We start from the raw sequence: 23,280 nt of genomic DNA, 5'->3' as shown, positions 1-23,280 counted from the left end.
TTGTAGTTAAAGTTAACTATTTAGTAATTCATTTAATATCCAATTTTTTGTTTATTTTTTAATTTTTTGTTGGAAAGTAGATTTGTTTGGTTACATTAACATTGGTTTAGTTGAGATTTTAGCATTTTCTGTCCAGTTATTTTTAAGACTATTCCTTAAGATACTTTTTTTAATATATACTTAATTATTTTATATTTTTTATTGCATGAAAATGTAAAAAGAATAGTTATAGATGTATATATTTTAGCAGAAAATAAAGTATTTAAAAAGCAAGCTGAGATAACTGTTTCAAGCAAATTTATATTGAAGAAAAATCTCTTTTTGAGCAAAGTAAAATTATTCTTTTTTATGTTTACAAATGATGTTTTCTTTCTATTATTTCAGTTAAGACTTAGACAAGTTTTTCAAAGAGAAAAGAGTTTTTTTTTTTTTTTTTTTGATTGATTTAGTGGAAAGAAATTTGTTGTTGTTAGTATCATTGTTGTTAAAATTATTATTGTTTTTTTTTTTTTTTTTGTAACGTATCTTCATGTTTTAATTTATAAAGGTTAAGTTCAGTTATTGTAAAAATCACTTCTTTAATATTCTATAAGAAAAAAAAAAATTTACAATAGTTTATGTAGCTATTCAAATGTGAAATATTTTTATTTTCAACTTAAATTATCAAAAGAAAAAGAAAAAACCTTTTTAGCACAAAATACTTAATTAAAATGATATATTTATTCTATACTTTTTATCTAGTTTAAGCAATTTTTTTATGGATACAGCTTTATTTTACTTTGTTTGAATATTGCAGTTTTACGTTATTTTTATTTATTTTTTCTTCAATGTTATAGTTATATTTTACTGTTACTTACTTTTTGATAGGTTAAAATAAGTTGGTAGTAGAGTCGAAATTCTTAAACACACATAAAAAAAGGAAATAACTTAATATATATATACATATTTTTTCTTTTTAAATTATATAACAGGGTAATTTATTTGCAAAGTTCTGGATTAATTTTAAAATTGAAGTTTCAGATAAAAACTTAACCTTTTAACGTAAAGTTAGATATATATTTATGTGTATATAGTGTTAGATATATGAGTGTGTAAAAATTCTTTAATTTTTTGGAAAATTTCTTTTTTTTTATATTTATTTTTCTTAAGAAAAATATTTAATATTGTAAAGTTTAATAGAGTCTCTTTTTATAGAGCTTTTCGTTTTAGAGTTTAAATTTTTCATTTTTTTCATTTTTAGCTCATTATAATATTGATTAAGTTTGGGTATGCAACTTGATGACCGAGAGGTCTTTTTGCTATCCAGGTCATTGAACCAAAACATTTTTGAGCAAAAATTTTTGTTTTTTTTTCGCTTTTTGTTCAATAAACTATTATTATTTTGTTATCGAGTCACACACCACTTGCATAACATCTTGTCCAGGACAAGTGTTGTGTGACCAGGGTATTTTATGTTTGTTTAAAAATAGTTTTTGATTTTATTTGGGTTAATTAAAAATTAGGTCTTTGTAAGTCAGATAAAACTACAAACAATGTAACAACCTCTTTTTTACGGAAAATATTAATTTTTTTAGAGGGTAGAGTAAGAGACTGATGCTTTTCTTTACAGTAAAACAAATGTGTTTGTTGTTGTAACTTCATAAGAAAAAAAAAGTTAAATTTTTTGGTCTTGGGACCTGGTGCACAAAATAACCTTTAGGTTATCAAGTCACACACCACGGATACCTTTTAACGTCTTGTCCAGGACACATAATTACTGAATAAACATGAACCAACTAAATTAGTAACATTAATGAAAATTTGTTTCTAATGCTAGTGATTTAATAAAAAAAGTAAATGTTGTTGTGATAATGATAAGCTTTCTTTGTATTCTGTGAAAAATGGTTTTGTACTTAAAAATGTATCAGAAAATTAAATAGAAAAATATATTCAAAACATAATTAAATTTACATTTGCCATTCTGATGTTCTTATTGTTTTTTTTAAGCTTAGTTTAAAAATAATTTCAGTGTATCTTTTTAAAATATGTTGAGTGTGGTACCAATCTATAAAAATGTATACTTTTTATAAATTTTAAGCTAGATTTTCATGACTCTAAATATTTATTTTTTTAAAATTTTGTTGTAAATAAACTATTTTTATTTAAGTAATTTAAACTGTTTAACAGGGTTGCCACTTTACCTGGAGTCCTGGAAAAACCTGGAATTTTGAACAAAACCACTAAAATAACCTGGAAAAACCTGGATTTTTAACAATTTTCATATGTTCAGTAGTAAAATTTTTATTTAACTCAAAAAATCTATCATATAAATAAAAAAAATTTGTCATCATCAACATTTTTTGTTAAAAAGCATACTTAAAGCAGCTTTACTGTTTTTTTACTATTTAACACAGTTTCTTACCTTAAACTTAACTTTAAACTAAAAATAGACCCATAAATGTGTAGTTTTTAAAACCTGAAAGAAATTTGGAAACCCTGGAAAATTAAAAAAAAAAAGAGTGGCAGGTTTAAGCTCAATTAAGTGTAGTTGATATCAGCTTTTTGCTTGTAATACTTATTTTCAATAACTACTTTTTAATACTTTTGCTTCAAAAAAGGCAAAACTGTAATAAATAGTAGCTTTGATTAAAGTTAAAATTGTATTTATAAATATATATAATGCTTCCTTAATTTATTTTATATAACTACTTAAATTTATTCTTTCAAAAATTTATTTTACAAACTAAGTTTTGGTCAAAGACCTCGTCAGTGCTTAAATAAATCTATAAAAGATATGTTGATATCAAATAGAGCAGTTGAGATCTCTCTGTTTGTTTTTTTTTAAACCAAAACATATGATATTATATAACTACTTTTTAGATGGTTAAAAATTTTCAGTACCCAAAAGATCTTAGGTTATTTAAGCATGATGGTTTAGCATACAAGTTTGACATAACATTTTCACAGAAGTAAGTTCTTTTAAAAATAAATGTTAATTGTTAATTAATAAAAGATAATTTAATTTAAACTATTATTATTTTGTTTATATTATATAATTAACTTCTTTGAACCTAGTTTTACCATGTTTTTTTGAACATTTTATATTTACTATAAAAACATTTTCTCAAAAGAAAAAAATAAACCTCAGTATTTTTATCATAAAGTATTGATAAAGATAGACCAACACAGAAGTAGTGATTTGATAACTATTATTTTAATTGGTTTTCATTTAAGCACTTTAATAAATTAATTTAGTATATTAATTTAGAATGTTTCACAAAACTGATTAATAATTATAAGATATATAGCTCTGTTGGTGCTATTTAGTTTTATTATGTTTATGGTGTTTTAAATTCATGTAACAATAAAAATGGTTGCTACATTGACTTTAAAGTATTGACTAGTCCAATTTTTTTGCTCTTAGTAAAAGTCTATTTGGTTTATAAGTATGACAAACCGTTTTTTTTTTTGCTTTAGTTGCACTTTTTTAATTGTTAATGCAGGGTTGCCAAAAAACCTTGAATCCTGGAAAAACCTGGATTTTACAATTTAGGCAAAAAAAATGTGGAAAAAACTTGAATTTGCAAAATCTTGAAAAAAAAAAATAAAGTACTGGAATTTTAAACTTTTTTTACATACTAAGTAACAAAATTTCGATTTGGTACAAAAAATTTATCATAAATCAAAAAAATTGTAACAATAAAAACTTTTTTCATTTAAAAAGTATATTTAAAGTAGGTTTTCAGTATCTTTTCAATGTTGTTATACCATTTAAGACAGTTTAAAGTTTAATTTTATACTAAAAATTAACAAAAAAAGACATTTTTTAAAACCTGTAAGAAATTCAGAAAACCTGGAGAAAATTTTCAACCCTGTTTAAAGTAGCTTTAAAATGTATTTTCAAAGTTGCTAATTAAGACAGTTTTTTACTTTAAACTTAATTATATTCTAAAAAAGACTGAAAAACTTGTGTTTTTGAAAACTTGGAATTAATTCAGTAAACCTGGAAGAAATTCTCAAAATTTTTTGGCAACCATAAATTATTGTCAAAAACTTAAATTTTTAGTTGTCAGTTTTTTACTTAACAGTTTAAAATATTTAGTGTAACTTAAAATTGTACTAACTACTATATCTATTTTGTCTAGTTTTGATAACTAGTATATTTTAACTAGTTTAAAAATAGATTTATTTTTAACAAAAGTAATCATAAAAACAAAATCAAATCAAAATCAAATCAATTAAAAAACAAAATCATTAATTAATTGATTAATAAAAATTAATCAAATTAAATCAAATCAAAATCAAAAACTTTGTGCCTTAATCTACAAGTAATTGTTAATTATTAATAATTTTATTATTATTACATCAAATAGCCAATTTATGAGAATATTTTTTTAGATTTAAGAAGATGATAATTATATTTTTAAACAATTTTTGTTGTGTAAAAAAAATATAATATGATAGTTCTGAAGTTATTTTTAATAATAAGAGAATGTATGATTTTATTAATAACTTTAGATAAGTTAAGGAAATGTTTAAAGTAAAAAAAAGCTCTTAAATTAGTTTACTATTTACAGGTTAACAAAAGATGACTTGACAGAACTTTACAATGACATAAAGGTTTTTGTTGTATATTCAAAGTTATATCTTAAATGTTTTTTATAATATATTTTCAACTTGTTTCAATTTTATTAAATGTTTACCGGTTTTTTCTACTAAAATGTTTCTTGTGTTTTTTATTTGATAATTTTTTTGATATTAAAACTATAAATAAAAATTGATATCGTGTTCATTTTGTAATCACATAATAGAAAAGTTTAAAAATGAGTATCACAAATATAATCTTAGTTTTTTATTGCTTCAACATTTTGTAGTCAATTTATTTAAGTGTTAAGAAGGACTAAACTTAGTCTGAACACTTAGGTTTTCTTGATCATATTATGTTTGCTCTGAATACTTTTCATATAAAAAGAAAACTAAAAATAATTCAATTGAATAAGATGTTTAACTTGGAGAATTTAGTAAGTATTTTTCTGACAACAAAAACTAAAGCAGTTATAAAAAATACTTCTATCCTATAACTTTTAAGATAACTAGCTATAGACTGTAACAGTGTAAAGAACAGAACTTTTAAGATAATTTCTCTACGTTGTTACAGTCTACAGCTAATTAGTTTTATTATAATTTAAATGTAAAGAATTAATTCAGAAAATTGAAGTTACAAATTGTTTTTAACTTTAGAACATAATGGGAGGTAAGGTCCTTTTTTTTAAGTGATCTAATTTAAAGTGTATTTAACTTAGCTAACAGTTTCTTTTTACCGTTTATAATAGATCAAGTTTATTTTTGTGATAAAGCGGTACAAAGTTGGAGAGTCCAATTTGTTAATTATAAAAGAGCCAAATTCAAAAGGCAAATTAATATTTATAAAATTATATGATAAACACTGTTTTATACAGCTGTTTCATATATGAGATATTTCTATCTCATATAATCCTCAGTAAACCTTTAGTTTATTAAAGATGTTTTGCAGAACTTTAAAATTTAAAACTTTTATAAATATTATGACGTAAAATTAATGAAGGTTTTTGTGCAGTAAATAAAGTTCGAAAAATCTTGGCTTTTAGTTTTGTTATTGGTTTAAGAGTTTTTGCATTTTGAAAAGTTTTAGTAATTGCTATTAAAAATTTTGTAAAGTATGGAAAGGAAAGGTTGTATTAGAAAAATGTTTTAAACTGCTCTATGCGCAGCTTAATTTTACTTTGATATTTAATTTAATTTGGTTTAATTTTGCTAAAAATCATTTTGGTAATGAATGCATATATTTGTCTTTTGCTTTTCTTGTTAAGTGTTATAGTCTTGTCTGATTTATCAATTTTGGTTTTTTCTAAATTACAAAGTCTGCAGCCGAATTTAGTATTAAATTTTGATTTTGTCCTGTTTAGTATTTCCCATTTAATTTTATGGTCTGTGTTGTTATCTTTTAAATCCCAAATATAGCTTGCCAGTTCTGTTGTATGTATTTTGTTAAGGGCATAGAGGGGTTAATCACTTTTTTTTTGAAATTTGATCTTGTTTTATATAGTTTTTACTAAGCTACAAGATGCTTTTTACAGAATAATTTTTAAATAATTTTTGAGATATTGACGGTCAAAGTCGGAGACAACAATAGGTTCCTTATGGGAGGCACAAAATAAAACTACAAAATTTGACTATTTCACTAAAAGTCTATCTTCTCCTACATTTTTTTAAATTTCAGGAAGTGTTTCTTGATATATTTAAAAAGTTTAAAGATAAAAAAATAATATAAAATATTAAACAAAAAAAAAACAGTTTGCAAGGAACACCTTCTAAAAATTTGAAGTAGTTATCTCAAAAAATGTAGGAGGCGATAGATTTTTAGTAATTTCTAATTATTTGCTGTTTTAGTTTGTGCCTCCTATAAATAACCTATTGTTGCCTCCAACTTTGACTGGCTATATTTCAAAATTTATTTTGAATTTTTAAAACTTGTAAAAAACGTCTTGTAGCTTAGTAAACACTATACAAAATAAGATCAGCTTGTGAAAAAGGTTTACCCCCTATGCCCTTAATGATGATAAATGAAGACTTGTGATTTCACATCTTTGTTTAAAACTGTTTCCCGTAGATCCCACACACTGTTTTGTTGCTTTATTGGATATTACTGTTTCACTACAGATTATATTAGAAATAAGGCATTGGTTGTTTAAGGGGCAAGGTTCTTTGAGCAATTGAAAAGTTTATCTTTTGTTTTACTTTTATTGTTTTTATTTAAAATTTTATTGTTGTGTGCTATTATTTTGCTTCTAAATTTACTTGTACATCTATATGATATTTTAACTGTGTTTGGATTGAATGGTTTTTCATATGAATGATTTTCATCAACGGATATGCTATTTAAATATAAAAATTGTTTGCTTACTTTAGAAATTACAGTTAAAATAAACGGTTGGTTGAAAAACATTTTATCTCATTTTTTTATAATTTATTTCTTTTTGATAGAATGGTCTTGTAGTCTTTTAAATTATCTTTCTATAAAAAAGAAATATTAGAAAATGTAGATGAGATATAATATTTTTCAACCCACTGTTTAGTTTAACTTAGTTCTAGAATAAGCAAACAATTTTATATTTAATTAGCACATCCTTGATAAAAACCATCCATAAAATAATATTTAATTGCAACACAATTAAAATATCATACAATTGTACAAGTAAGTTTAGAAGCAAAATAATAGCACATAACAATAATTTTTTTAACAAACTCAATATAATCAATAAATATAACACAAAAGATAAACTTTGCAATTGCTGCAAACAGGGTTGCCACAGATTAAGCTGAGAAAAGTTTTCTGACTGTTCCTAACTTTTTATTATAACTTTCCTGGTTTTTCTAAATCAAATTCTTAATTTAAACTTATTCTAAAATACATAATCAAATACTTGAAACTATATAAAGCTTTCAATCTTATATTTCCTTTTATCTTTTTGTATAAAATTTGTAACAAATAAATCTACTTTTATTTGTTTTAAAAAATTACGGTTATTCAACAAAAAATTACAAATAAGTAAACTTAACTATGTCATATACCTCTCTTATAACTTATTTTTCAAATTTAAACAACTTTGAATAAATTATAAAGAGGTAAAATATACACATAAACTTGTTACATAAAATACTAAACTTAAAGGTTAATTATAAAGAACTTAATTATTTACTTAAACAAAAAACACTTTGATTCTTAAATTCTGGAAGATAAACTTTTGAGTACATATCACAGTTTCACTATGGAAGTGTCTGTGCCACAGATCATCAATACTAAAAAGCATACAAAAACTGCTTATTCAAGTAGGGTATCGGTCTAATATATTAATAGAAAAATTTTGCAGTTTTATAAAGGATATTTTACTAATTTTTACCAGATGAAGGCATTGTAAAATAAGTAATTTTGTAAATTTCTAGGAATATTTTGCAATTTTAGTCTGACACTAGAAAATTTTTGATCAATTTTTAACCATTTGAAGGCTTTGGAAAATAAGGAATTTTAAAAATATAAACAGAGCAAATCTGACATTTAAAAATTTTGTCAAACTTCCTGACTTTTTATCATTATTTCCCATTTTTCCTGACTTTTGTCATTTTACATAATTTTTCTTGACTTTGTGGCAACCCCGCACAAAGAACCCTGCCCAAACAACCAATGCCTAATTTATAATATAATCTACAGAGGAACAGTAAGGTCCAATAAAGCAACCAAAAAGTATGTGGGATCTATGGGAAACAGTTTTAAACAAAGATGTAGGAATCACAAGTTTTCATTTAACAACATTAAGGGCATAGGGGGGTCCACCTTAATTTTTACAAGATGATCTTGTTATATAGAGTTTTATCAGAGCGATCAGAAATTTTTAACCCCTTGAAAATTTAAAGTAATGTTTGAGATATGAGCAATCTAAGTCGGTGACCTCAATGGGTCACTAATTGAAGAAGCAAACTAAAAACGCAAAAAAAAAAAAGACCATTTCACTAAAAATCTATCTCCTTCATTTTTTAAGCAATCTTCTTCAAGTTTTCACAAAAAGTAACTTTTTAATTTTAAAAAATATTGAATGCAAGATTTTTTTTTAGTTTTGAAAATAAAATTTTTATTAAAAAAAAACAACTTTTTTGTTTTGTTTTTTAATCTAATTTTTTTGTTTTTAATATTTTTTAAGTCCCAAAATTTAAAGTCCTTTAAAACTATATAAAGAACGTATCTAAAAGTTTGAGGTCTCTAGATCAAAAAATAAAGGAGAAGATAGATTTTTAGTGATTATTTAAATTTCCGAAAAAATTGACCCCAAAAAGTTTTAATTTAAGACAGCTGTATAAAACTGTTGTTTATTATATAATTAATAAATCTTAGCTGAAATTTAACTTGTCAAGTACTATTGACCAAAACTTAAAAAAAGTATCAATATAGTAATAAATATGTGTCTATTTTCTGCTAAAGTAATTGTTCTAAAACTTTTGAACTCTTTTTTTTTTACTATTGATAAATTATCCTACTGTAGGAATTACTTATATCACCAATCCTCTTAGTAAACTGATACATGTGTTTTGATCATATTGGAACTTTTAGTAAGTTACATTCAATAAAAGCTGTAGTTGTTAATCTACAAACCGTTATCATGTTTTATTACAAGAACTTGTGGTCTCATGAATGATGTTAACAACTTCTTAGTTTATCATAGTGGCATATGAAAATCAAAGCTTTGTCTCTGATGACTTTTGCCAATGTTTAATCTTAACGTTTTCTATTTTTAGTGATGTTTTATGTTATTTGTACTTCAGTTTTAGGAAAAATTTATTAAAAAAATCCCCTTGATTTCAAAAACTATGATCCTACAAGAAATAACATACTACAACAATAAACGAAAGTTTTAGTCAATTTTCCAAACATGATATTTCTATTTGAATAAGATTTTAAACAACTGAAGATCTCGTTTTTTTTTTAAACGAGTGAAACATTGTATTATAATAAAATTTTAAAAATTTATCATTGAACAGGGTTGCCACTCGGTCAGGAAAAGTCAGGAAATCAGGAAAAGTCAGGAAAAATTTGAAAAAATTACAAAAGTCAGGAAAAGTCAGGAAAAAATGGGGGGTTTTGAAAAAAAGTCAGGAAAAGTCAGGAAATTTGATTAAAAAAAAAGTCAGATTTTGTCAGTTTAAATTTACAAAATTCCTTGTTATTCAAAGCCTTCAAGTGGTAAAAATTAATTAAAAGTCCTTTAAAGTCGGAAAAAATTTCCAAAATTTTCCTAGAAATTTACAAAATTATTTAATTTTATTTCCAATGTCTTCAGCTGGTATAAATTATTAAAATATCCTTTAATAAACTGCAAAATGTTCCTTATATGTCGTTTGTTTATCTAGATACAATTATGCTAGGATTTGCTATAAAATGTTTCTTTTTTCAGACAAGCTGTGTTTATAAATAAAGTAATAATACAAGTATTTTGCTGATAGGGCTGTTTATTACAAACATCAATCATACACAGATGGTTGAAGTGATGTACTGGAAGTTTGATGATAGAATTCAGCAAAAAACTATTGTTTATAACCTGTATTTAAGTTAGATTGGAAGCTTTATATAGTTTAAAGTGTTAGATTATGTATTTTAGAATAAGTTTAATTTAAGAGCTTGATTTTGAAAAGTCAGGAAAATTTTGGTAAAAAGTCAGGAAAAAGTCAGGAAAAGTCAGGAAAATTTTCTTAGCCTGATGAGTGGCAACCATGATTGAATCATTCTCCTTTTTAAGTCGAGAAGTTTGATTGCAACCTTTAAAGCAAAAAGTACGCAATAAAATTAATTTACAGAAAATTTTGTTGGGTGTTTTCAATCTCAAAAACAAAAAAGTGTTCACTTTAGAAGAAGGAATGTTAATCGGGTCAATCAGTAAGTTTTTTTTTTAATTAAAAAATAATTAATTTTTGATTTAGAATGAATTTGTTACATATAAAACATTCTACACTGATAAAATTTTGAAAACCATCATTTAAAATAAAGCTGATAAAAATTAACAGATTAAGTTTTGTTCGAATTGAATTCATTTGATTGTATATAAGCTTAATGTATAGCATGTACTTTGTATTCTGTCATTCTTGTTAAACACTACAAAAGGTAAATTTAAATTAATATAATTTTGTATCTATTTATTTTTTTTCTATTATCTTTTATATGCCTTAAGAGTAGTTGTGCGTGTCTGTGCTTCTAGAATTATGTGCAATCTTAGATTATTAATGTTGTATTTCTTTCAATAAAAATAACTTTTGTAATGGCTTGACTTTTTTTTAAACAAATTATTTTCAAACTTAAAAGAGTAAACAAAAATAGAGATTTATACCTCTGTTAAACATTTTCAACAATTGAAAAAATATGTAAAGCTGTTGTATACAGTAAGTTTTCATAATTTTTTGGAGTAAATCTGCAATTAAGTAAAGTTTTTAGTTGTTTAAAGTAGACTATGTTCAAAAACATTTTTTTAAACAAAGTTTTACTAGCTTACATTATAAAGACAAAGGATAAATAAATTTTTCTAGTAGTACTTTCATTTTGAAAAAAAAAAGATATGCAAAAATAGTTATTTACATTGTTTAAATCAAAGTGTTTATTTCACTGTGTTTTTAAGGAAATATAATAAGAAAAAGGGTTATCTTACTAGTAATTGATTGTAAGAATCTATCATATTATTTTTTTGTTTTATTAGTTGCTAACGTAAAACAAATATATAGTAATAAAATTACATTTTTCAATAATATTATTTCAATCAAAGATGTTTTGTCTTAACATATTTCAACTATGTCTTGTTTTAAATGCCTACTAAAATAAACTCAAAGTTCAATTTTACTAAAAAGTCACATTGCTATTGAAAACTTTTCAGAGTTCATAATAAAGTGTATTTTGGAAAAATTACTAAATTTTTGTTATTACTACAATTTTTTAACTTTGCAGGAAAACGCAAGTGGGTTTGCAGAAGCCGTATGAGGAAAGGGGTCAAACTTGCAAACGAATCTTTTGCAGTAAAAATCAGCCCCAATAAAAAATGTTTTGATCAAGTTAGTTTGAAATAATCTCACAATGCTTTTTTTATTAGACTATTAAGAAATTCATTCTACTAATTTAAGTACAGTTTTTCTCAGTTTAGGTCTGTTGAATTATTAATTGAGATAGTCTGTTTGAATATACTTAACTTTATGAAATTGAATTATTTTAAGCCATTATCTTTTACACATATCAACGGCTATATAATGTATACGAAATAACTTCTTATGTTATACAAACTCACTTTAACGTTTAACAAATTATGTGTGTTAAAGTATCATACACTATTTCGTCCAAAATTCTATTGAAAAATCTTTAAAGTAAAATTTAATTTTTTATCTGTACTTTAGAATTCTCTACATGGTAGCACAAGCTCGGAGTCTTTGTCTGAAATAAAAAATGATTGCCCAGACAAAGGTTGTTTGGTTTAAGTTTTTTAAGAAAAACAAATAATTATGGATACTAAGATAACTTTTTTTTAAAGTTTAAGTTAATATATGAGTTCTTATAACATGGTTGCCAATTAGTCAGTAATGTAATACATTTTTTTAAATTTTGGCTAAAAATAGAAAACTTCATATTCTTAAAAAAATGGTCATAACATTTTTCTGGTTATAAATGAATAAATAAATATTTTCCATAAAGTAAAAATAAGAAGTTGTAGAAATATTTTGCTTAAAAACTGTTGATATATCATTTGTAAAATAACTCTTGATTTAGTTTAAAATACTTTTTAGAAATTTTCAATACCTAAGCTGATTCTAATAGGGGTAATTCAGCTACAAAGTTTACTACTATTTCCACTGTACCGTAAAGTTTTTTATAGTACCGCAAGCATACAGTGAATTCTTCTTGTTCTAGACCAAAATGTATCTGTCAAATAATTCTAATATCGTAAAAAACAAAATAAAATAAGTTAAGCTCTGTGAATGAAAGAAAATAAAACCAAAAAAAGTGTCTGACTATTTTACAAACTATTCTTTTCAAGCTGCAGACCAGTTTGTATGATTGCAGCCTGATGTATCAAAATGAATACTGTCACTTCTACCTTGAAATTACAGGATCAAAAAGACAACGCAACAAAGTTGGAAAAATGGTTTTAAAGAAGATTATTTTAGGGTTGCCACAAAACCTGGAATCCTTGAAAAACCTGGAGTTTGACAATGTAGGCTGAAAAACCTGGAATTAGGGAAATTTTGAAGAAAAAAAAATCATTAATAAACCTCGAAAAACCCTGGGATTTTAAACAACTTTTACATGTTAAGTAGTAAAATTTTGATTTGACTCAAAAAATTTATCAAATAAATAAAAAAAATTGTGGTCATCAAAAGTTTTTTAGTCAAAAAACTCACAAAAAGTAGCTTTACAGTATTTTTTCACTATTGTTATACTACGTAACACAATTTTTAACCTTAAACTTAACTATAAACTAAAAATAGATGTAAAAACGTGTAATTTAAAAACCAGGAAGAGATTCAAAAAACCTAAAAGAAATTTCTTAAAACCAGTGACAACCCTGTTGTTTAAAACAAAAACGAAAAAATATGATTAAGCCAATAGGGAGGTCCGCTTTTTTACAAGTTAATCTTTTTTTTGTATGTTTTATTTTAACTGTCAGACACTTATAATAACATGACATGATTCATAGTAACTTATGAAATACTAGAGATCAAAGTTAGTGACTTCAATAGGTTCTTATATAATGGTAAACTAAAAACACAAAAAAAGTATTGCTTTTAAAATTTATCTTCTTGTTCACTTTTAAATCAATTTTCCTTAAGTTTTTCCATTAAGTCAATTGTTGATATTTGAATTCTATCAAAAGAATTTTATTGATTTTAAATTGAAAAAGTAAAATCAGCTCATTTTATTTAAAACTTAATTTTTTTATGTTTTCAAAATTCTCACACTAGAAAACTTAAACCTTTTAAGAAATTTTTCCTTAAAAACCAAGATCTCTAGCTGAAAAAATGAAAATATAAATATATTTTTATTAAATTTTGAATTTACAAGAAAATATGAAAAACTTGGTCTATCTATATGGTCAATTAAAAAAAAATATTTATATCTCAGAAGTTAATTTATTTATTATTCCATATAAACTAGCTTGAAAAAAAACTCTAAGCTTTTACGTATAAGCATAAGTTTTAAATTGGTAATTAAGAAAATTTAGCTAAAATTAATACAATGTTCCTCTGCGGCCTTAATTATGCTGACCGTGATTCTGTATTGCATTTTATTTGTTAGTGCTATTTTATTACATATACTTAAAGGTTTGAATTTTTCTAAGGTATCTTATTCTACAACAATGATCTATTGATTTTTTTTACTGCACCAAGTGTAAACACTATTAAAAAAAGTAAAACTCAATTTGTATGTATAAACTACTCATATCTAATTGCTTATAACTCCTTTGTAATAATGAAGGTACACACATAATATTCAATTAAAAAAAACTATGAACCGCCGTAAAAAGTAAAGGATAGTAAAGTATGAAAAAAAAATAGTTAACACATTTGAGGTCTAAACAATAAACAGTATAGTTACTATTAAGCAGGGGTAGGGAGTACAGCACGTTTTTTGGTCATATTGTAAAATTCATATGAATGAGTCCATATGATTTGGATTTATTTTGCTTCGTTAAGAAGAATCTAAAAAAAAAATTGCAAGAATAAAGGCATGCCGCCCAAAAAACTAATTTCAATCCCAAAAATCACATATTTTTGACTTATACAGTAATGAAATTACTTATACATGTCCTAGTTTTATAAATTATATCTTAAATGAAAGCTTATACTTATTGACATAGATTTAAAGACATATTGACTGCTTTTGATGTATTATGACGTCATAATCACCCTAAATATGCAAATTTTGTCTGTAAATTTGTGCTTTTTGGAAAATTAAAAAGCATAGCTTGTTAGTGATTTTAATTTAAAAAAACTATTGTAAAACTGAAATTTTAGGTATACTTACTTACCATTAAAAATTTAGGTGATGTGGTATGTATATTAGCGGGATACCTTAGTCATAGTTCATTTAGCTATAAGTAGTTATAAAACCCTTAAATTATTATTCAATAAGCATTACAACAAATAAAGAAAGGTTATGATTTATTATAGGTAAGATAATGTTGTATGGAATTAAACATTAAGTTAATGATTGCAAAATAAAACGAACATTGTGCTGTATCATTTAGTATTAACACTTAAAATTATTTAAAAATGACTGATACGTTTAAAAATTTTAGTATAAAAAAAACTGTCACGTGATTGATAAAATCTAATGGACTATCTATTCGAAATAATTAGGTAAATATAATATTCTTAAAAATTAAAAAAAACTATTTTTTAACTTTCTGTAAAAGGCATCTGTTCTACTAAAAATCTATTTGGATATGATTTTTCAGTGAAAAAGATCTTTCATTAGAAACATTCCATTTCCCTTTGATTTCACAATCAAGAATAGAATCTATATGCAAGTTCAGCAAATCACGTTTAGAAGTGTTTCAACTTTAAATTATTTCCATCTCGAACTCTTATGAGGTAGTTCATCTTGTAAGTCCTTTCATCATTTTTACTTTCACAAGTAGCAATGTACCATGTGTCTGATGATCCTTCATTAATTAATGTGGCATAATAATGCCCTACCAAAATATCTTCATTTTTTCTTTCTGTATATTTGGGGAAGAAGCCCCTACAATTAATGCTGTATCAGCGTTTGTTGGTAATGAACACAGAGACTGAGAGCACTCATCATCTTCTGCAACAAGAGCACATAAATTTAGGAATCTTTCCTCGTGGGTATTACCATTTAATTAAAAATTTCTGGATTACCCATTATGATCAAAATGAAGTTATTGTTCGTATTGAGTTAATTTACTTTAGAGAGTCACACAAATCCAGAACTTTTCAAAGTAAATGGTGATACCCACGAGGAAAGACTCCTCGAAAATTATAAGACTAGGACATGTATAAGTAATTTCATTACTGTATAAGTCAAAAAATATGTGATTTTAGTGTGGTATACCTTTTTTTTGCATTTTTTTTTATTTTAAGAATTTTTTAAATGAAGCTGAAACACATCCAAATAGTACGGACTATAAGTCCAGCAAATATCCCCCAAGTACTCCCCACCCCTATATTAAGAAACTAGTTTTAACATTTGTTACTAATGGATAGTCGCGTTTTTTAGCGGAAAATTATTTTACTATGTTAATTGTTAATTTATTGAACCATTTTTTTAGTCAGGTTTTATTTGTGTTCATTTTTTATTGGCAACCATGTAAACTAAGAATAGTATTTTGAAACTAGTTCTTACTCTAATATTGAAATATAAATGCATTAGGTTCCTAAGTTTTTATATTGTATATTTAGTGCATTGTTTTTTCAATTTTTACCTAGTGATTAAAAATTAAAGTATGTAGGTCAATTAAAACTAGTTTCTTTATATTTACAGAGTAGAGTTTTCTGTATTATATCTAAAGCTATTTAAAAAAATATTTTAGAATAAACTATTTTACACAATAGTCATTTGTAAATCGTTTCTAAATTTAAAGCATGCATGGTGTTCCATTGCATATTGAAGATTGTATTTAAGCCATTTGATATGCTGCAAATGTTGTAACAAAAGTTTCAATAGTATTCTTACAGATAAAGGGTCTGAATCTCCAATTCATATAATGAAAAAGAAAAAGCCTCCATCTTTAACTAAGATTAGGTAGTTAAGTTTTACTACAATAAAGTGTGTTTTAATAATTTATAATAAAACAATTAAACAATAACTGAAAGGTATTTATTTATTCAAATAAGATATAAAATATTTTTTTGGTTATATAAACTTTTAAATTCAATGGTTTTTTTTCAGCAAAAACAATATTGTTTATGAGCGTAATACCACTACAATAACCGAGAAAGGAGATTCAAATGAAAGGTTTATCTAATTGTTATTTTATAAAAATAGCAGTTGATTAATATTTATTATTTAGCAGAACATTTAAAAAGACAACAACAATAACACGGTATAGTAATGATGAATGTATTAGCTTAAGTCAAGATTGCACCAAAAAAGTGAGAATGTTTTGCATTATATAAGTTTATAAACCTATTTACTAATAAACCGTCTGGTATAAGTTTGCATTTTAAGTCGATATCATATTGACTTGAAACATTTTTGAAATTTAAGTACTGGAAATTATTATTAATTTGTTTAATAAAAGTTTTGTTTGTTACAAGTAGTTTGGCTTCAAGTCAAGCACTAAGTTATTTTTTATTTTTTCAATTTTTATTAATTCTTTTCATCCAACAGTTTTGTTTTTATATTTTACTCATGAAATAATTTAATTTTACTAAAAAAAAAAACTGAATCAGTTTAAATAGGTTATATTATAACTTATACGTTATAAACAATGCTTTAGTGTCAATGCAACATTTTGCTCTTGGAAATTACAAATAGTTGTATAAATCTTACATATATTGTTTTACAGAATCTTTTTAATCACATATTACACAAAATAACATCTTCATATTTTGTATAGTATGTTATTTAAATCCAGAGTCTAGACAAAACGGCAAGTCAGGCGTCTGTTTTTTTAATATTTTACTTGTATAGTATTAAACAAAAAAGGTAAAATCTTAAAGTTTTGTTATAGAGGGAAAATATATTCTGTTAAACTCTTTTGGATTTGAATAATTCGTTGAAGTGTGTTAACTCTTGACACACAGAAACATAGTTTAGTTTATAAAAAAAGAGTACTGCAAAAATTTGTTTTTATTCTATACTCCAGCGAATTTTTCACTAGGATCTTTATTAACAAAAAATTGACTTGAAATTTTGAATGATATACAAATAAGATAATAAATATTTATATGTTAATTTATACTACGAAAAAAAATTAATAGTGTCTGTACAATATGATGAAAGAAAACTAACATTAATTATTTATTTCAAAAGGTTAAAACAAACTTTAATAACATATTTTAGCATAAAGCTAAAGTATAAATTTAAAATTATAAATTTCTACATTTTATCGTTTTATTCATATTTGAATAAATGCAATTTAGCAAGAAAAACCGGCGGCATTGTCAGAAAATTCTGATTCTACAAAAGCAGTTTCTTGGTTTCTAGCCGATCCAAATCCTGAAAGTGAAGTAACAGTTAAGAGAAGATCAGACCCATTACTAAGATCCCATTTATACAGTGGTTTGTTTAAAAAAAGTTATTCCTTCAATTAAAATACTGTTAAACTGTTTAAAAAGTTGGTGATACTTGTATATTATTGAGTAAATTTTATTTTTTAGCTGTTTCTGAAAACAAAAGCAACGAATTGATTGTAATGGAAGCTAACGATGCTGAAAAAATAAATAATTTGAACGCACAATCTTTCAAACCAGAGGAAGAAAAGGTAGAAATAAAAGACAAATCTGAAGATAGCAGCCAAGAAAGTAACTTGAGTTCATCTGCAGAATCCTCTCAAAATTTAGAAGACTCAAAAACTTCAGGTTATTTTTAATTATTATTAGTTCTATTATTGCATTACAAAGAGCTAATCTATAATGGTGGATTTGAAACGTAAACAACTAAATCTAAACGTTTATCTACTACTGTAAAGTTGCGTATATATATAAATGGTACACTTATTTAAATTTAAATAAAGCTGTAGTTTTCAGAATGTTTCTTTAAATAAGCTGAATATAAACTTTTTACTTTAATTTATGAATAATTTTTTTTAGGTTCATCCAGGTGTGTTGTCATGTAAAAAGTACCAAGTATGCACGAAAAACTTATAATTTGATAAGTCTGTTTGAAAATGTTAACTTTTTAAAAATATTATAATTATTTTTTTTGATTAAGTAATTGCTGAGTTTTATTTTTGTTCAGTTTGATTTATTACAATAATTGTTATAGTTTAATTTGTTTGAATGTTCAAAATCTAATTAGCTTGTATTCATTAATAAATGTTTTTACTTCGCTGTTTTCTAACTGTTGTAATTAGATAGTATATTTTTCTTATGTTTATAATAAAATAAATTATTTTATATTTACTTTTAACCAGTATTTATTTCGGTCATCATCAACAAAGTTGAGATGTTTCGCGCCATCAATAATAAATAATGAACTTCACCACACGACAAACAACAACATCTCAATAATACTTAATCATAAATACTTATCAAACGAGCACAAACTATAATCTCACAATAAGCTGACATGTCTTAGACGTTTCACTGTGAATGATTTAGCTGTGTTAGTTATTTCAACTTTAACCTCAAACGGTCGCTTTAGGACTGATTTACTTTATGCCGTTTGGTTAGATCTCAACAGCGGTTTCCTGCGACTATGCCTGCCTGATGAGTCCTAATAAGGACATATCGGTCGTAGATTGTCTCGGATGCTTTTGTTGTTGGTCATGTGGTGAAGTTCATTATTTATTAGTTACTTTTGAAAAGCCTTCAAATATTATCTAAAAGTTTTTAAGTTTTCTTATTTTTAAAAGTTTTCAGTTATTTTTACATTTCTTTATTTGCTAGCTTATTTTATATATTATTATGAAGACCTTAAATGATTTGTATTATAAAAAATTGAAAACAAAAATTGTCTAAAAACCTAACAGTACGACACTATTGAACATTTAAAGCTATGAGTTCAACACCTGTCTAAGTAAAACTTTTTTAAATTCAGTTTGCTACTTCATTTGTATCACGAACTTTTATAACTGGTTACTACCATGGTTGCCGAAAAACCTGAAGTTTGACAATTTAGGCCAAAATACCCTGGACTTTAAGAAATGGTTTTGAAAAAAAAACTTGGAATTTAGGATAAAAATCACCTAAAAACCATTTTGAATTATTTTTACATGTTAAGTAATGAATTTTTTGTCAGGTACGAAAAATCTCCCAAAGGTTTTTTTTAAACCAATTACATTTTATTTGTTATAAAAAACTATAAAGTATCTTCAGTACTTTTAAACTATTTAAGTCAGTTATTTATCTTAAATTTAACTTTGTACTAAAAATGGACAAAATAACTTATACTTTCAAAAACCTGAAAGATATTCAGAAAACCTGGTTTAAATTTTCAAAAAACCCTGTTACTACAATTCTTAAGGTCCTATAGTTCCTTATTTAAAGAAAATAACTGTTGTACCAGTATATTTCGAAAAATACTTCTAAGTGTTTTTTAGTCGGAAATATAAAACTATGCTTAATCACCAAAATAATTACTCCATAGAAAGTTTGTAACTAAGCATTACTAGTCTAAATAAGAAAGAAACCTTTCAAAAAATTTTTTTGGTTTAAAAATGCGTACTTAATAAAAGTGAGTAACATAAATTCATACTTGTAAGAAAATGCGTATTAAATTGGAAGTGCGTACTCAAAGTTTGTGTCTAAGGGGGAAAAAAGTCAGGCTAAACTTACAAAGTTTTGCGTGGCAAGCATGTGTCTTTTTTATATTCTAGCTATTTTTTTATTAAAATTAAATACCAAAGTTATATTGTTTATTGAACGATAAAAAAAGCGCTCAAAAAGTTTGGTCTAAAGACCTGGTGTACAAATGAACTATTCGGTTATCGAGTCGTACACCACATACTTATAAAACTTCTTACGAGGTATTAGATTTAATTTTTATCATTTAAATTTTTAGTAATAAAACAATCAGTTAAACGAAATGAAAGGAAAAAAAAAACGACAGCTTATAGTGTTTAGCACATTTAAAACATATAGTTATTATGCCAAATTAAATAATAACTTATATAGAACGACAATGCTGAGGGGAAAATCGGAAATAAAACTGTAATTAGCAGCTATTTAAATAGAACGCATTAAATAAAATTTTATTGTCAGTTTTCAGAGACTTAGTTTTATTTAAATATAAGCAAATTGGTAGAACACGTTTGCATGTTTTTGCAGATAGTCTGAAATCTTATCAAAGAATGATTTATTTTGTCGTCCTTCTTTGAGCTGGTTTTCATCTTTTAATAGTTAAAATAAGTTCAACTTTATAACTTTTACAAAAAGTATTTTTCGTATTTATTCATAAGATTAAATTAGGCACAACTTCATGAACTTTTTTGTAAAAAATACTTGGTTTGAAGTACAAGGTTAAGCTTTAATAAAACGAAAAAGTATTAGAAGAAAATAAACAACTTAAAACAAGACACTTAGAAAAAATAAACAAACTTAAACTGATCAATGTAAAAAAAAACTTTTTTTATGTTTAATGTACAGATCTCAATTAGTTTAAAATGTAAATCTGTCTAAATAAAAATCATTTCCTACCTTTTTATGTAAGCTTAAACAATCCTAAATGTTTTAAACTGTAGTTTAATAATTTCTATTATAGTTAGAAGCTAAAATTTGTTATGGTAAAGTCGTGATCGACTAGTTGAAATGACATAGCCACTTTATACTTAACTATAGAACCAGAATTTGAAAGCTAACGAAAACATCAAGTTTACATTCTAGATATCATTTTGCAATTCTGTTATTTTCAACCTTGTACAAAAACCATGTTAACAAAGATAAAGTTTTTAATTCTAAAACCGTTTTAATTACTTCCTTTTCCTGTTCGAAAGTACCACAGGCTCCAGGAAACCAGTTTAAAGTTGCCCCTGGTTTAATCTGTTAAAAGAAAACTCTAATTGTTAAAAACTTACTTGCTTTAGTCTTTAAACCTATATTTTTAATTACTTCAAATAGCTTGATTTTTTCACAAAAGATTATATAGATTCAAATCTTATACGAAATTAAGTTAATTTAGATTGAGCTTGACCTTTTGCTTTTTATAAAAATATATTATTTTTATTTGCAAAAGCAAAACTGTTTTAGTATTTTTTATGTTAAAAACAAATCAACTTAAGATAAAAGTTTTAAAATTAATAATACATATAAGAGTTATCAAACTAAGTAGTCCCCGTCCAACAAAATACCTTTGAATTATAAAAGTTTTTAAACGGTTTTGTAGCTCATAAAAGGTCTAGAACTTCAAGTTTAATATACATAGAACTTTATTATATCAAACACAGATGAATGATCAGGATTGGCAGTAATAATAAGAAATTATTTTTCAATATAACTTAGTTTGCTTTAAAATATTGTCGAAAAATATGCACTATAGCTTTTAGTTCAAAGTAAATACTTATTTTAAAATTCGTTAAACAAGGTAGTTGCATGCCATCTGTGGATACAGAATATGATTAAAATAATTGTATTCAAGCTTATTGTAAGATAAATACAGTTTTTAAATTTGATGCCTTGAAATTAAATACACATTTTTTAATTAGTTTTAGTTAAGTAAAAAATTTAAAATTGAGATTTTTTTATATAAAAAATAATTTTAAATGAACTAATTAATACGGAAATAAATCAGGTTTTAATTGATCACGGCTTAAAAATTAACAGGTCTAAAACCATGTGTACATAAATTATCATAATCAATTACAGTATGATGCTTTATATACTGTTTTTTTTATGTTGAAATGTTTATTTTTAAATAAAAAATTAGTTTTAATTACTGTTTTTTTTTATTAATAAATTTCCAAGTTTTTAGTTATTCATAGCAAAATATTTCAGTACATTTAAGAAAAAGTTTTAAAAATTAAGTTTTTTGTAGTACAGTCCCTCTCGCGAATCTACGCACACTGTCTTTACAGTAAAAGTGCGTAGCTAAACAAGAGGTAGCAAACATAATTATTATATTGGTAATTTTCTTATAATGAACTTGACCAAATACAGTATTGTGACTTTCTGACTTTTTTTCTTTACAAAAATATTTTAATTCAAGTTGTGCATGTATGTGAAAAGCTTCTTTAATAAGAATTTTTTATGTCTATACAAAGTTGTTTTTTTCTACTTTGTTCCTTGCCCATCTAAAATTAAACTTGCTTTGCATGGTACTAACGAAATATGTTTATTTAAGATATTTATATAGTTTAAATGAAACTCTATGAATTGTTCATTATATCTTGTTGGACTTAAAAATATAAAGGGATTTAAAACACCTAATATACAAAGAGCAAAGCCATAGAGTTTAGTAGGTTCCTTATGGAAGGCAGAAACTAAAAATGAAAAAGTCTTAATTTTATTTAAAAAAATCTTTCTTCTATAAATATTTTTTTAATATACAAAAAATTAATATACTCTTATTTAAAACATAAAATAAACTTGTATGTAAAAGATTTTAAAATATTATTTTTTTAATTTTTTTGAGAGTTCTAAAATGCGTAACCAAACGAGTGCGTAGATTGGCAAGAGATGACTGTATATAAATCGTTGTATATAAAAAATAATTTTTATACCACGACTTCATTTTCAACTGAAACAACAGATATTATTCATATTTAGCAAATTTATATAATCTAACTTTAGTTGAATCAACTTTTAGTTTATGTAACGTCATAACATATTTGTAATTAGTTTGTACGAAAATAAAAAGTTCTACCAGTTAGTTTATTTTCTTGCTAAAAGCATTAGAAAAGTAATTTAAGCAAAAATATTATAATACTATAAAGTTTTTGACATATTTATATATATTTTATATTTTGAATGATAAAATTTTAAAAATTTGAGCATAAGTAATAAAATTCTATCAACTTACACTGTCGGCTTTATTTAATTAAGCTATACTTATAAATAGTTAAAAAGTAGTTGTTTTAGGTAACTTGTTAATTATTATTTACTCAAATAAAAAAAAGA

The 23,280-nt window shown here is 24.5% G+C and overlaps 1 protein-coding gene across 1 annotated transcript; it reads left to right on the top strand.

The window, feature by feature from the left end:
* Positions 1-2,863: 2,863 nt before the first annotated feature.
* Positions 2,864-18,558, top strand: LOC145834696 (uncharacterized). Its single transcript, XM_082942192.1, has 11 exons — positions 2,864-2,948; positions 4,557-4,599; positions 10,363-10,441; positions 11,498-11,601; positions 11,938-12,004; positions 16,240-16,306; positions 16,454-16,519; positions 16,575-16,656; positions 17,650-17,788; positions 17,887-18,087; positions 18,319-18,558. Exons 3-11 carry the CDS (start codon positions 10,423-10,425, stop codon positions 18,342-18,344), a joined length of 771 nt encoding a protein of 256 aa, XP_082798318.1. The 5' UTR covers positions 2,864-2,948; positions 4,557-4,599; positions 10,363-10,422; the 3' UTR covers positions 18,345-18,558.
* Positions 18,559-23,280: the final 4,722 nt, after the last annotated feature.

Source organism: Thalia democratica, chromosome 4 (assembly GCF_965202585.1).
Source record: "Thalia democratica chromosome 4, ktThaDemo2.hap1.1, whole genome shotgun sequence".
Lineage (NCBI taxonomy): Eukaryota > Metazoa > Chordata > Thaliacea > Salpida > Salpidae > Thalia > Thalia democratica.
This window is presented reverse-complemented; position numbering and strand designations above follow the sequence as displayed.